Here is a 15,311-nt window from a genome sequence, read left to right as displayed (position 1 = left end):
ATGCATTGCTTGCTCTGTGTCAGTGTCAGTGACTATGGAGAAGTAGGATCCTGTCAATGCATAAATGCAGTTTATGACGTTACAGGTGTTTCTAGATTAACCCTTTGAGTGCTGCAGATGGGAAATCCTGCCACACCCCACCATTCTGCAAGGGCTGTACACATGATTAGCCACTGCAGTGGTATTTCCCATGGGTGCTGCAGACGACATTCATCATCTCAGCGTGGCCGGTACCTTAATCTCAGAGACGGCTTTTACCATCAGCCAGTTCCACTACTTATGGTTCTGCAGACATCTATAGCCAGTCAGCAGCATTTCCAGCAATTGCTGTTTGACTTTCGTGCTAGCTGGTTCATGTGATCATCTGTATTCTGCTTCTGTGGTGTTGTTAAGCTTTCAGCAGTATTTCTGTCGGATTTCACTTTTGATAGAATGAAATTTTCACTCTACAGCGGAGTGTGCGCTGATATGAAACTTCCTGGAAGATTAAAACTGTGTGCCGGACCGAGACTCGAAGTTGGGACCTTTGCCTTTCGCGGGCAAGTGCTCTACCAACTGAGCTACCCAAGCACGACTCACGCCCCGTCCTCACAGCTTTACTTCTGCCAGTACCTCGTCTCCTATCTTCCAAACTTTGCAGAAGCTCTCCTGGGAATCTTGCAGAACTAGCACTCCTGAAAGAAAGGCTATTGCGGAGACATGGCTTAATCTGCCAGGAAGTTTCACTGTTGCTGTTTGACATTCACGCTAGCTGGTCCATGTGATCATCTGCATCTGCATTCTGCCTTTGTGTGTGTGTGTGTGTGTGTGTGTGTGTGTGTGTGTGTGTGTGTGTGTTGTTTAGCTTTCTGTCTATTCATCAGGATTTTTAGGGAGCACATTGGCGTGGTTGCACTGATGAAGAAATACTGTATATACTCACAAGGGGTGACAGTGACTGTGAGTGTGGCATCTTCAGAGACTGTACTGATTTTAATCATTCTTCAGAAGAATATTGTAGTAATGTTTGTCCACATTCACCTAGTAGAGCTCACCAGATTCTGAAAGTGAAGATGAATCGATCCGCAGAAGTCCACACCTTAAGTGACAAATTTGACTGGCAAAAGTGTGATTTCAGTCCAGCACTGCATGCATTTGATAACTCATCCTCAGTACATAATTGCCAACTAGCACCTGATTTTTCGTGCTACTTCAATTAGAAAATCTGATGAAATTTATAGCACTTAAAACAAAGTGATTTTACACTTTCACCATGGCAAATACTTCGGACTCAGTTCATTCTCGACTGTCCATCTGGAAAGATACTGGTTTTAAGGAACTGTATTGCTTCATTGGTATTTGGCTTCTCTTGGCCTGTGTTAAAAAGTTGAGAATATTGGGAAATTGGTCCAGAGATGTACTTCTGAGCACTCCAATTTTTGGCAAATTTATGTTCCTTTTAAGAATTTTGCATTTTAGTGATAACTCTGCCAATCGTGGAGGTGACAGTGTGTTTAAAATTAGGAAAATAATTGATGCAGTTCGTATTGCATTCCACAGTGTGTTTAATCCATTCAAAATGCCCGTGTTGATTAGAACTTATTGTTGTTTAAAGATCACTTATCTTCTAAACAATTTATTACTTTGAAATGAAGTAGATTCGGAATCAAGCCATTTATGTTGTGCTACTGTAAAATGGGATATGTCTTGGATTTCACTGTATACACAGGACTAACAACAGAAATTGAAGTCCATAATTTGTGGAAATCCGGCAGTATAACGGCAACATTAATGAAGCTATACTGTGAACGTGGACATACTCTGTATGTTGACAATTGGTATACAAGTCCAGACTTGTTCCTCTGGTTGCAAAACCATAGGATAGCAGCCTGCGGTACTGTATGTAGCAGGAGGCGCAATTTTCTGAAGCTACAGAAGAAATTGAAATGAGGAAAAGTTGAATTTATATCATCTGACACAATGCTTGCCATCAAGTGGTGGAACAAGAGTGAAATGTTGATGTTGACTACATGTAACACCACAGAAATGTGTTACACAGGAAAGAAAACAGGATGACTGGTGTGAAAGTAATGAGGCCTCAACTTGTTGTCAGCTACAATGCAAGTATGGACGCAGAAGACCACTCTGACATGCTTTTAAGCTCAGTTGGAATTTGCGTAAAATTATACAAAAAGATTTTTTTGATGTTGTGGACCATTGTGTTTCGAATGCTCGCACTCTTCATAGATCAGTTACAGCCAGAAAGATACCATTAGCAGATTTCCATTTATGTCTGGTACAAAACTTGTGGAACAATTTGCTACTGAACAAAGAATATATAAGAAAAGAAGATGCTCTGATCATGAGAATCATGTGTGCTTTACTAGAAGGCACTTTCCAAATGTCATTCCAAGTGATCAGTCCAAGAAATGCAGACTATGGCATAGATGTGCAGTCTGCTCAAAACAGAATGTGTGCCAAGAAACAAAATATGAATGCAAAATATGCAGTATACGCTAGTGTGTTGTAGCATACCTCACACAGAATAACTTTAGCCAAGTTGGTACATCTGGAAGATGAAATTCATCCCTTACATCTGAAAAAATCATTTAAAAATTTAAAAAATAAAAATGTACAAAAATAACTTCACCATTTTCGGTTCAAAGCTTGTATGAGAAAGAAGAATGGGAAATATAACAGTGCATATAAATAAAAATAAAACTAAATAAAAACACATAATTATCTGAGCTTAAAGAGCCTGTACAGGTGAGTTACTGTGCTGACAAGCACCTTATGTACGAACATGTGAAACATCCAGTCTGTGCCAACAAACACAGACTGCATACTTCAAGTCCAGTACCATAATGAACAAAATGAAAAAAGAATTATTCATATCAATTGTTTCAATTGTGAAAATCCCATAGAAAAAACCTCTTTCAGTATTTCTAGAATTTTCCAGGTAACTTTTTCAAACTTTTCTTTCAAACAAATCTTGCCTTAATAATTATGAACGCAAAAAAAAAAAAAAAAAAAATCATCATCCAAATTGGGTAAGCCATTTTTGAATTTTAGTGAGACAAATATAAAATGAAGGTTAACTTCATTAGACAATGGTCAGTTGAGTTTTCTGATGCACAAAAAGTCATTAGGAATTAAAGGTGATGTTTAATTAGGTAGTGTGGAAACTTTAGTATTTCCCTATCGAATTCTGAAGCAAAATGTATATGTCCTCATTTATTTTTATTTTATAATTTCAATTGTGTCCCGTATAAAAAGAATTTAAAAACGTTGACTTTTTGGTTTGAAGTTTCCCTGGGGATAATTTATTGGGTTAATGAGCTCAAAATATAGTGATTAGCTTCAAAAGTATGTCTCGGCATCAAAACACTTCCCTCAATAGTTGTTTCCGAGCGAATTACGAGGTGCATTCAAGTTCTAAGGCCTCCAATTTTTTTTTCTCCGGACTGGAAAGAGATAGAAACATACGCATTGTTTTAAAATGAGGCCGCGTTCATTGTCAATATGTCCCAGAGATGGCAGCACCGTACGGCAGATGGAATTTTACCGCCAGCGGCGAGAATGAGAACTGTTTTAAATACTTAAAATGGTGACGTTTTCCTTACTTGAACACCGTGCAATCATTCGTTTTCTGAATTTGCATGGTGGGAAACTAATTGAAATTCATCGACAATTGAAGGAGACATGTGGTGATGGAGTTGTGGATGTGTCGAAAGTTAGTTCGTGGGTGCGACAGTTTAATGAAGGCAGAACATCGTGTGACAACAAACCGAAACAACCTTGGGCTCGCACAAGCCGGTCTGACGACATGATCGAGAAAGTGGAGAGAATTGTTTTGGGGGATCGCCGAATGACTGTTGAACAGGTCGCCTCCAGAGTTGGCATTTCTGTGGGTTCTGTGAACACAATCCTGCATGACGACCCGAAAATGCGAAAAGTGTCATCCAGGTGGGTGCTACGAATGCTGACGGACGACCACATGGCTGCCCGTGTGGCATGTTGCCAAGCAATGTTGATGCGCAACGACAGCATGAATGGGACTTTCTTTTCGTCGGTTGTGACAATGGATGAGACGTGGATGCCATTTTTCAATCCAGAAACAAAGCGCCAGTCAGCTCAATGGAAGCACACAGATTCACCGCCACCAAAAAAATTTCGGGTAACCGCCAGTGCTGAAAAAATGATGGTGTCCATGTTCTGGGACAGCGAGGGCGTAATCCTTACCCATTGCGTTCCAAAGGGCACTACGGTAACAGGTGCATCCTACGAAAATGTTTTGAAGAACAAATTCCTTCCTGCACTGCAACAAAAACGTCCGGGAAGGGCTGCGCGTGTGCTGTTTCACCAAGACAACGCACCCGCACATCGAGCTAATGTTACGCAACAGTTTCTTCTTGATAACAACTTTGAAGTGATTCCTCATGTTCCCTACTCACCTGACCTGGCTCCTAGTGACTTTTGGCTTTTTCCAACAATGAAAGACGCATTCCGTGGCCGCACATTCACCAGCCGTGCTGCTATTGCCTCAGCGATTTTCCAGTGGTCAAAACAGACTCCTAAAGAAGCCTTCGCCGCTGCCATGGAATCATGGTGTCAGCGTTGTGAAAAATGTATACGTCTGCAGGGCGATTACATCGAGAAGTAACGACAGTTTCATCGATTTCGGGTGAGTAGTTAATTAGAAAAAAAATCGGAGGCCTTAGAACTTGAATGCACCTCGTATTGCGCTAGTACAGATGAACGTCACTGATCGTTATGGATGCTCCAGTATTTACATCATAAGTTACATACAAAAAGCTGATAATTAAGCATCTTAAGTATCAATATGTCAAATAAAACTCTGATGTATGCAGAGACCTTATGATGTTTCGCAAGAACTAATTACAACTGAAAGAAAGCCTTTGGTGAGGAGTTACATGTTAGCAGCATAAACAGTTTGTGTACATTGCGTCTGTCAAGCACTTTATCTCCAGATTCAAAGCTATGGAATAAGCATCCAGATACACTGTGCTTATTTGTAATGTTGGTGATCACACTGAGACTGCCAGTGAGTTGTGACCGCCCTGGTGCCATATACCGAGCACAGGGCGAGGTCGGCCAAGTGAAGAGCTCAGGCACAGACAGCAGTCCACAGAGATGGCTATTAGTGCAGGTAAATGAATTAGGTGACCTCAAGGGTATGCTTGACATGGCCAGCCAGATGTGCACCTGCAGCAGCCAAAGGGTTAAATGTTGGGAAAGATAGATGGACTTCAGCAAATTGGAGAACACAAGTTGTTCTAGTTCATTGGTGTACACTAGATCTTGAAAATCTTCATTCAAATTAGCCAAGAACTTTACATCATTGCGGTCATTGTGAAGGTGATCTCATCACATGATGAGTCAGATATGTCACTTCTCAACATATTTCCAGAAAACTGACTTCTTGTAACTGTTGTTAGTCTCATCTGCTTGTTATGTCACTGAAGAACTCGCAGTGTCAGCCGACTAATCAACTGACAGCTATCACTCTCTCAAATTCATAGTATACTAACAGATTCAAGGCTTTGGTACCCTCATCTCATCGCAAAAGTTTTGCAACTGTCAGTGCGCTTCATCAGTTAGTAGAACAATAAACTGCCAGCCCTCCCTCAACTCTTTCTTATATCTAACAGATTTAAGGCTTTAGAATGTTACTGTAGGACATGGCTCCCCATCTCCTATCAAAAATTTTACTATTATCTGAGGACCTCAACTCATAAAAGTACTAGGACATTTTATTGGGGAATAATCAAATATGATAATCGTATGCTCACTTAAAAGGTCAGGAAACTGTGGTCCGATAAGTGAGCAAATGTGCTAACCATCATTCATATTTTCTCAATTTCTGTTGAGTGATCATTTCATTAGGGACATTTTATTGTATGAGACAGTTCACAACAATAGCTGCTACAATATAAATATCCTAGAGATGGAGACAACTAGTTGCCTGTTATGACTGTCAGCCCTCTTAGCCATATTTCAATCGTTTCAGTTTTAGGTTGTGATTTGGTACTTCAAAATAACTTTATTTCCATTCTAATTTCTGTACTGGGTATTACTCAGTCAGTTACAGCAAATGACCTGGTTACGGCACACTTACTAGTTAATGAAGTCCCGTTGATTCAGTTTTGCTTTCTCAGAACTGAATGCTTGCATTGTAGATAAATACTAATGCTGTATCCATCGGGACACTTCACAAGTAGTTGTGCTGTAGTGAAATTATCATAGTGATTTCCAAGACAATTTTTTAATATGTAGTTAGGTTTCTAGAAAACACTATATTAAAAAATGACAGTTTTATTTTTTTTGGTCATGTTCATTAGTTAATTTCCTTTACAGTACAAATGTTATAAACAGTGTGAAAAAAGTAATTCTGGTTGCAAAAGGAATCATAAGTGCAACAAAAGATGTTATGAGGACTGTGGAGAGTGTGCTGTAGAAATCCAAGTGCAGCTGAGCTGTGGACACACCCATAAGATACGTTGTAGTACTGATCCATCTGAAGTGAAATGTGACAGAGACTGCAAACGCACAATGGCATGTGGACACGTGTGTCGTCGTCTGTGTTTCCAGCCGTGTGAAGGCTGCAAAGTTAAGGTGAGAGTCTGTGTATAGTCCAATAAATGGCTGAATTACATTTGATAGTGAAATAACATTTTTATTGCTATTTGAATTTCCTGATACTTAGTAGAGCACTATATAACAGAATGATATAAACCATTCTTAATTGAAAAACATAAATATACATATTCATCTTGAGGTTAAAGCTCACTTCTGTTCTGTTTGCTTTCAAGTAAATCTCTTTTGGAATGGGATTATGTCTTGAACAAACACAGTTTATTCTTTTCACCCGTGCCTGTTGCGATAAATTTTAACATCAACAATGGGTTTGTTTTATTTACTATCGAGTAATAGTCAAATTTGGTTTTATGGCTATTATATTCACAATATTTTAACAAAATGTGTACCATAATAACACTTACTGTTCATGTAGTTATGCGTCATCTGCACTACAGATAATATTTTGGTACAGTTAGTCATCTGCAGCTGACAGAATTTTGCTGCAGCATATTACTTACGGGAACATACATGTTAGCCCCAAAAGGATAAATTGGTTTTTTGGTCTGTTTGCATATGCTTGGTGTGATATTGCTAGAGTTAATTACTTCTTAATGTTTGTTTGCTAGGTTATTATAATTGTTTTTGAAAATGTTTTTGCTTAGTAGTTGTCAGGACAGCCTAGAACAAAAACTGAATCTAATGTACGAGTTTTGTACCAAAAGTAAGGTTCCCATTTTTTTTACAAATAAAAAACATTGTTTGTTGTTATTAATTTATACATCATTGAAAAGCTTACACCTATGTCTATTTTTCAACACAGTTTCCATTTTTTATGACTCACTTTTGAAGACAGTGCTCCAGCTTTTGTAATCCTAAGTCGAACAAGTCTCCTGCCAACCTATTGAGGAAGCGTGTGACTTCTGCTCGGACTTCATCATCATTCTTGAAGCGTTTGCGATCTAAGTGTTCCTTTAGCTTGGGGAAGAGGTGAGAATCACTGGGGGCTAAGTCCGGGCTGTACAGGGGACAGGGCATACCAGTGCACTTAAATTTCTGCAAAAGCTCCTGTGATTGACAAGTGACGTGGGTTTGAGTGTTGTCGTGAAGAAGCACTACTCCCTCCGTCAGTCGTCCTATCTGGCGATTGTGGATTGCTCGTTATTTAAGAAGTGTAAATCAGTGAAAAATAAGCTATGATGAACACATGGATTTTTATACACACAAAATAGTAAAGTAAATGAATAAAGTCTTTATATTAGTCCTCATTTGTGCCTAGACTACGTACAATGTATCTTAGTCAAGTGTAACATAAAAACATATACTATGGCTAATCAACAACTAGATAACAGAACCAGCAAACAAGTAAATATAAATATGAAGTCATATATCCATCAAATTGATCGTCAACCTACCACAGGAATAGGCGGGGTGTGGTTGAACTTGAGCACTTAGTACTAGCCATAATAGTAAAAATGGTTATTGTTACACACACATAATATAATCAATTCTAAGAAAAACAGTGGTCATTTAAGCAATCATAGTTAAAGGGTAATAAACAGAGCTCCCCTCAGAATGAAATATTCACTCTGCAGTGGAGTGTGCACTGATATGAAACTTCCTGGCCGAGACTCATACTTGCAACCTTTGCCTTTCCCAGGCATGTGGTCTACCAACTGAGTACCCAGCCATGACTCTCGACCTGTCCTCACAGCTTTACTTCTGCCAGTACCATGTCTCCTGCTTTCCAAACTTCACTGAAGTTCTCCTGTGAAACTTGCAAAACTAGCACCTCTGAAAGAAAGGATATTGTGGAGACATGGCTTAGTCAAAACGTAGGGGATATTTTCAGAATGAAATCTTCACTCTGCAGCAGAGTGTGTGCTGATGTGAAACTCCTGGCATATTAAAACTGTGTGCTGGATCAAGACTCGAACTAGTGACCTTTGCCTTTCATGGGCTAGTGCTCCACCAAATGAGCTACTCAGGCTCAACTCAAAACCCATTCTCACAGCCTTATTTCTGCCAGCACCTCGTCCCCTCTCTTCCAAACTTCATAGAAGTTTAACTGCGAAACTTGCGAGACTAGAGCTTATGAAGGAAAGGATATTGTGAAGACGTGGCTTACTCACAGCCTGGAGGATGTTTCAAGAATGAAATTTTCACTCTACTGGGGAGAGTGAACTGATATGAAACTTTCTGGCAGATTAAAACTGTGAGCAGGACCAAGACTCGAACTTGTAAACTTTGTCTTTCATGGGCAAGTACTCTGTTGCCAGAGTGTGGCTAAGCCAAGTTTCCACAGTATCCTTTCTTCCAGGAGTGCTAGGCTGCATTTGGATCATTAACATCAATTAGTGTGTGCGTAAAGAGTGAGGTGTGTGTGTGTGTGGGGGGGGGGGGGGGGGGGGGGGGGTTGTGTGTGAGCGCGCGTGCGCACGAGCGCATTAATTTGCATGTATAAAAAATCCTTTGTGAGACCTGAGTTTCTCCTGGCGTATACAACTTTCAAATAACTTCCGGGAATTCAGCCAGGTAACACTTTCAGCGACCGCCGATATTTCGGCGGGAGAACACCCCGCCATTTTCAAGGCAAACTGCAACGGGCAGGCGACGTACATGCAAATTTAATACCTCGGTTCTCGGACCCAAGCAGGAAAGATAACACACACACACTGAACACTAGTGCCACCAAAGATGGCCAAAGTCAGAGCTATCGATAGTGAGACTATGAATTCGCAGGTGAGGTAGCATTGAGTCTGTCCCTCTGTTTCTTGACAAGGGAGAGAGCCGGATTCCAAACAGAGTTTAAACAGAAACCTCCATCCCTGTTAACGTTTTTTTTTTACGTCGTTTGGAGGGACTGAGGCTGAATGACTCTGATATTTTAGTGAGTTTCGATGTGGTCTCTCTCTTCACTCGTGTTCCTCTGTCTGATTCGTTGCGGTTAATTGAAGCCAGGTTTGGTGCTGATTTAACTAATCTCTTTAGGCATGTGTTGACATCCACTTACTTTTTATTTAATGACCAGTATTACGAGCAGACAGATGGAGTTGCGATGGGTAGTCCGTTGTCTCCTGTGATCGCAAATTTGTTTATGGAAGACTTCGAGGAACGTGCATTGGAGTCGGTGCCTTTAAAAACCCGCCTGTTTCTATAGATACGTTGACGATACCTTCGTTGTTTGGCCTCACGGTAGGGAGAATTTGAATGTCTTTCTAGAACATCTGAACTCGATCCACCCGAACATTCGTTTTACGATGGAGGTGGAAAAGGATGGTTGCCTTCCCTTTCTCGACGTGTTGGTTAGGAGGAAGGATGATGGATCATTGGGACATGCAGTCTACAGGAAACGTACTCACACCGACTTGTACTTACAAGCTAATAGTTGTCACCATTCGGCTCAGCGTGAAGGGGTACTTCGTACCTTGGTACACAGGGCACATATCGTTTCTGACGCTGAGACTTTGCCAGCTGAGCTGTCCCATCTTGAAGTTACATTTCGTCCAAATGGTTACAGTGATAGACAGATTGAACGTGCGTTGCGCTATCGACCAACTGTACATCAGGTGATTGATGATAATTCTGAGTCAACACCTAAGTCTACTGCCTTCTTGCCTTACGTAGGAAACACGTCCAATAAGATCGGTCGTATTTTACGGAAATACGATGTGAAATGTGTTTTCCGACCTCCATCTAAAATTAGAGCACTTTTGAGTTCCGTTAAGGATGGTCTTGGACTGCGTAAGGCGGTTGTATATCGTGTCCCTTGTAGCTGCGGCATGGCATATATTGGTCAAACTATCAGGACCGTGGAGGACAGATGTACTGAGCGTAAACGGCACACACGATTACAGCAGCCAAATAGATCTGCTATTGCCGAACATTGCTTGGATACTGGTCACTCCATGTTATATAATAACACCGAGATATTGGCATGCATGTCCAGCTATTGGGACAGTGTGATTCGGGAGGCAGTTGAGATTAAATTAGCGAGCAACCTTGTTAACAGGGATGGAGGTTTCTGTTTAAACTCTGTTTGGAATCCGGCTCTCTCCCTTGTCAAGAAACAGAGGGACAGACTCAATGCTACCTCACCTGCGAATTCATAGTCTCACTATCGATAGCTCTGACTTTAGCCATCTTTGGTGGCACTAGTGTTCAGTGTGTGTGTGTTATCTTTCCTGCTTGGGTCTGAGAACCGAGGTATTAAATTTGCATGTACGTCGCCTGCCCGTTGCAGTTTGCCTTGAAAATGGCGGGGTGTTCTCCCGCCGAAATATCGGCGGTCGCTGAAAGTGTTACCTGGCTGAATTCCCGGAAGTTATTTGAAAAAATCCTTGTGTTTATAATAGCTTATTTTTCACTGTTTTATACTTCTTCCCTTACAACATTATGTGGTAGCTTCCTTTGGACTTATATTGTCTTTAGTTGTATGAATTTTGGCTCAGCATTGTCACTTGGATCGCACTTGTGTGCTTGAGTGCTAGAATTTCACTTGTTGATTGAGCCAATGCTTTAGTACTGAACACCTACATTAAATTTTTTTATTGTTTTGACTCTGCAATGTCATTCATCCATATGTAAAGGCATGAATGTCCTGTGATGTGGACACTGTAAAATAATAATAATAGTAAGAACCTGAAGTTTTTGATTGAGTTTTTCTTTGGATACTGGACGTTGTTTCGATGTTCATGGCTTCCTTTTTGTTTCATTAATATGTAAAGCAATCTGAAGATGGTCTATGACTGAAAATGGCTGTGAATAAATAATTTACAAGGCAGCACTATGTTCATCATGCATTTTTCCAAGCAGCGTAGTGCTTAGGGGGTTATCTTGGTGGACTCTATTTGTAATATACAGAACGCTGATATGGCTTGAACTGGACTGTACTTGGGAAAATGGACTTGAGATAACTTGCACTGTGCCTAGTGGCATCTTGTACATAGACCTCCTTTTGTAAATGACTCTATTGTTTGTGTGTATTGATTACTTTTTCCAAAACTTGTATTCATTATCATCATGTACAATCATGTTAAGTGTTGAATTGCATAATTATGCAATCACTGTACTCAGTTGCCAATATCTTGCAGTAGATAATTTATATAACAAACTGGTTAACTTTCTTGTGTATTTAATTGGATAATTTTTAATTTATCCAGTGTCGTAAGAACTGTAATTTTATAAAAAGTGTAACTATCATTTGATGTGGTGACTATAAGCCTTGTCTCTGCTAACAGGTGCAGAAAGTTATTCCAGACTGTGGGCACAAAATATACATACCTTGTTCTGAACAGCCCACACGTAGTATGTGTAGGAAGCCGTGTGAAAGGCTTCTTGAATGTGGGCATCGTTGTAGAAGCTCGTGCTGCCATCCTTGCACTTCACGGTGTGAAGAACTCATTCCGAGTCCTATAACTCCTGCATGTGGACATGCTGTTGAAATTCCATGTTACCTGAAAAGATCAGGTTTGATAAATATTTCAATAAGATGTAAATTTGTCTGTACCATTATTAACAACTGTTTAACAAAAAGATGGTAGAATAGCTTGGTATTAATGGGCTAGTAATTATTTCAAAATCTAAAAATATTTCACGAGTTTACTAGATTGAAATTAAGTATTGTTAAAAAGGATATAAGCATTTAGTCAGTGGTCAGTAGTTCTGGGGATGGTGACGGATGCATTGTTTTTCTCACTTACACGTGATAGTTGAGCATCTTTTTTTTATTTCCAGTAGAGTTTCTGTTTCTGGTGCCATAGTGAACTGCAGTTATCAAGCTTTACTGATCCATTTTATACCTTGACTTGATCCATGTTCCTGACCGTCTTCTTTCATGGTGAAATCCAGGGCACGCAATGAAGAATTGCAAAAAATGCCCATAAACTACTTCCGTTGCTGCCGTTTTGAAAAGTGGAAAAGGAGAGACTGCAAGTATTTCAGACATGATGCTCCAGAAGGGCACTGAAAATTGAATGGGCTGATTAAGTAAGCAATGCATGGAAAGTGACAGAGAAAACTTAACAGCAAATCTTGCAGCCAAAGAGAGACTATGTGTGAAGCCTACAATTATGTGCATAGTCAGAGCCTGGGAAAAGATGTATCAGAAATTCTTAGGAAATTGTGGTTAAACTCAATCTCATAAACAGAACCAAACTTTCCATTTAGGTTCTGATAGATCAGTCCGCTTGTAAATCCGAGGATAACAAGCAGAAAGCAATGGTATTTAATTATGGATTTGAAAATGTATTCTTATAATATATACATGTACTGCCATACTTATTTTTGACCATCTCACACACTCCGAAACAAGAGGTGTTTGAAATGAGTCCTCTCAGTAGTGAAAACAATTAAGACTACTCAGATCGAATAAGGCAGCAAGCCCTGATCATATTCTTGTCAGCTTTTGCAGTGAATACATTACAGGAATTAAGCATATTTCCCAGCTCATTTTTATCAAGAATCACTCATGCAGCAATAATCCCATAAGGCAGGAAAAATAATGGATGCCTAAAATTACAGACACACATTGATATGGCCCATCCGTTGTAGCATTCTAGAGCATATATTTATTAATTTTGACCATTACCATCATCCTGCATTAAAATATGATTTTCTCAGAGAATCAGGAAAATGCACTTGGTTGAAACATGGGAAGCTTATTTCACTTATGGTATCTTGCAACTCATGGACAGTGGTAAAATTATGAAAGAAGAATAGCAAAGCATTTGAGATGTGATGTTAAAGAATGATGTTGAAAATTGTATGGCCTGGCACATAACTGATAGGATACACTTGAAGACATCAGAGATTGCTGCAATTGTATTAGAGGCAGATAAAGAAGGCAAAAATGGTAAAAATAATAGAGGAAGACAGATATTGTGATATGCTCAACAAAAAAATGTATTTAAATCTGCAAGCTTTCTGAACTAGTAGCTCTTTCTGGCAAATAGGCTGAAGGGGAAGGAAGAGGGGTGAAGGAAAAGGACTGGTGAGGCTTAGTAAATGGGGAGAGTTTGGAAACGTCACTCAGAACCATGGTAGGTCTCCCCTGACCTGGGGTTCTGTTGACTTCCCCGAACTCTCCCTAGTTCCTAAACCTCGCCAGTCCTTTTCTTTCACCCCTCTTTCTTCCCCTTCAACCCTTGTTCCAGAAGAAGGAACCACTGGCTCTGACAGCTTGCAGATTTAAATACCGTCATATCTGTATTCTGCTGCCGCTTGGTGAGTAGATTTTTTTGTCTATCTAGTTACTTTTTATATGTAAGCTAGAACAACAGTGACCATGTGTTTTTGAGTTGTTAATGTATGAATGTGTCTGTGTGTTTTTCTACATCTGAGGAAATACTTTGTCTGATAACTTAGTCAACTTTTAAATGTCTGTGTGCTACTCACGACATAGAAGACGCTTGAGTGACAATCTATCCTATTTCATTGTTATTCCATACAATAAAAACAGCTACATTGAAGAAATTCAATGATCATTCTTGTATACTACTCAGTTGCTGTATTTATCTTATTCTTCAAACAAAGCATTTACCATATTTATGCCACTATAATGTGACCCTCTTTTCTTGATAAGACTCGCTGAGAAATTTGCATTTTTAATGTTTTTGATGTGAACTATTTTGAGATTTGCCCGAAAAAGTTAATACTATCTACAACAAACAATCACAATGTTTGCTCAGATTATGTAATGCTGATATGAATGTGGTTTATCATCAGATGCCTCATGAAGTTGCTGCACTAGTTTTGTTCTTTGTTGTAATGTAATCCTCACATACCTCATCGTCATCTACTGTAGCGTACTAATTCAGTGAAGTGATGTTTTGTGATTGCCAAACATGCAGTGAATTTTCATTAGTTGGTTTAGTGAGTTTAGATAAGCATATTGTGTGGAGATTTGTTTTTGTCTGCACATTTAATTGGAAGAGGATGGATGCAGCATTTTTGTAATGTGGGGCAACACTGGCAGTTCAGTCACACTTTGTGGCATATGCTAGTTTGTCAGTTACTCCATGCAGTTGTGCCCCTGTCTCAGAGACACACTGTGCCCCATGGAATAGTGCACAATTGTGTGCAACAATGCAGAATGGGGCCAGGAAGAGGAAGGGATAGCAGGATGGGGGGGGGGGGGGGGTGTCAGCACAGCCCTGTGGAGTGTGTGGGCCTAGGTGACCAAACAAAGCTGCAGGTGCAGCATTAAGAAGCTGTGGGGGGGGGGGGGGGGGGGGGGGAGCAGTGAAGGTGAAAAGGTCAGTTGTTGCATTTGCAGAGAAAGGCATACAATGAGGGTGAGGGGAAGTGAATTGGGAGGAGTTAATAGGTCAGAGGGGGCAAAAGCTGTTGAGTGGAAGGTGTGGGGAACTCGGTTACTGTAGGTTGAGGCCAGGAAAATTTCAGAAGTGGCGAATGTGTTGTCATCGGGATTTATTGGTGCACTCTAATTGTTTGCCACTCTCTACCAATGCATCCACCAATCTTTTCCTCTTCTCTGCTCCCCATTTCCCCCTCCCTCCACCACAGCCTGCTGATGCTGTGTCTGCCACCATTGTCCTGCCACCTGGCCAGTGCACACTAGTGTCAGGCTGCACTAACCCCTTCCCATATCTTGCTGTCCCGCCTCCTTCCATGCCCCACTCCAGATTGCTTCTTCTACTCAACACATTTGAACTGCATTCTGGCTGGAGATGGTGGTCACTTGTATGTGCATGAGGTGTGCTTGCTTGTGTGAA

General features: G+C 40.3%; 1 protein-coding gene across 1 annotated transcript in view; it reads left to right on the top strand.

Moving 5' to 3' along the window:
- The window catches only part of LOC124595720 (NFX1-type zinc finger-containing protein 1-like), a 413,636-nt gene that overhangs the window by 275,636 nt on the left and 122,689 nt on the right, over positions 1-15,311 (top strand). Inside the window, exons 10-11 of the mRNA XM_047134586.1 lie at positions 6,358-6,615; positions 11,817-12,045. Of these exons, the coding sequence (XP_046990542.1) occupies positions 6,358-6,615; positions 11,817-12,045 (487 nt within the window). The remainder of the gene's footprint in view (positions 1-6,357; positions 6,616-11,816; positions 12,046-15,311) is intronic.

The sequence above is a fragment of the Schistocerca americana genome, chromosome 2, assembly GCF_021461395.2.
Source record: "Schistocerca americana isolate TAMUIC-IGC-003095 chromosome 2, iqSchAmer2.1, whole genome shotgun sequence".
Taxonomy (NCBI): Eukaryota; Metazoa; Arthropoda; class Insecta; order Orthoptera; family Acrididae; genus Schistocerca; species Schistocerca americana.
The sequence above is the reverse complement of the archived record's forward strand: the minus strand, read 5'-3'. Positions and strand labels throughout refer to the sequence as shown.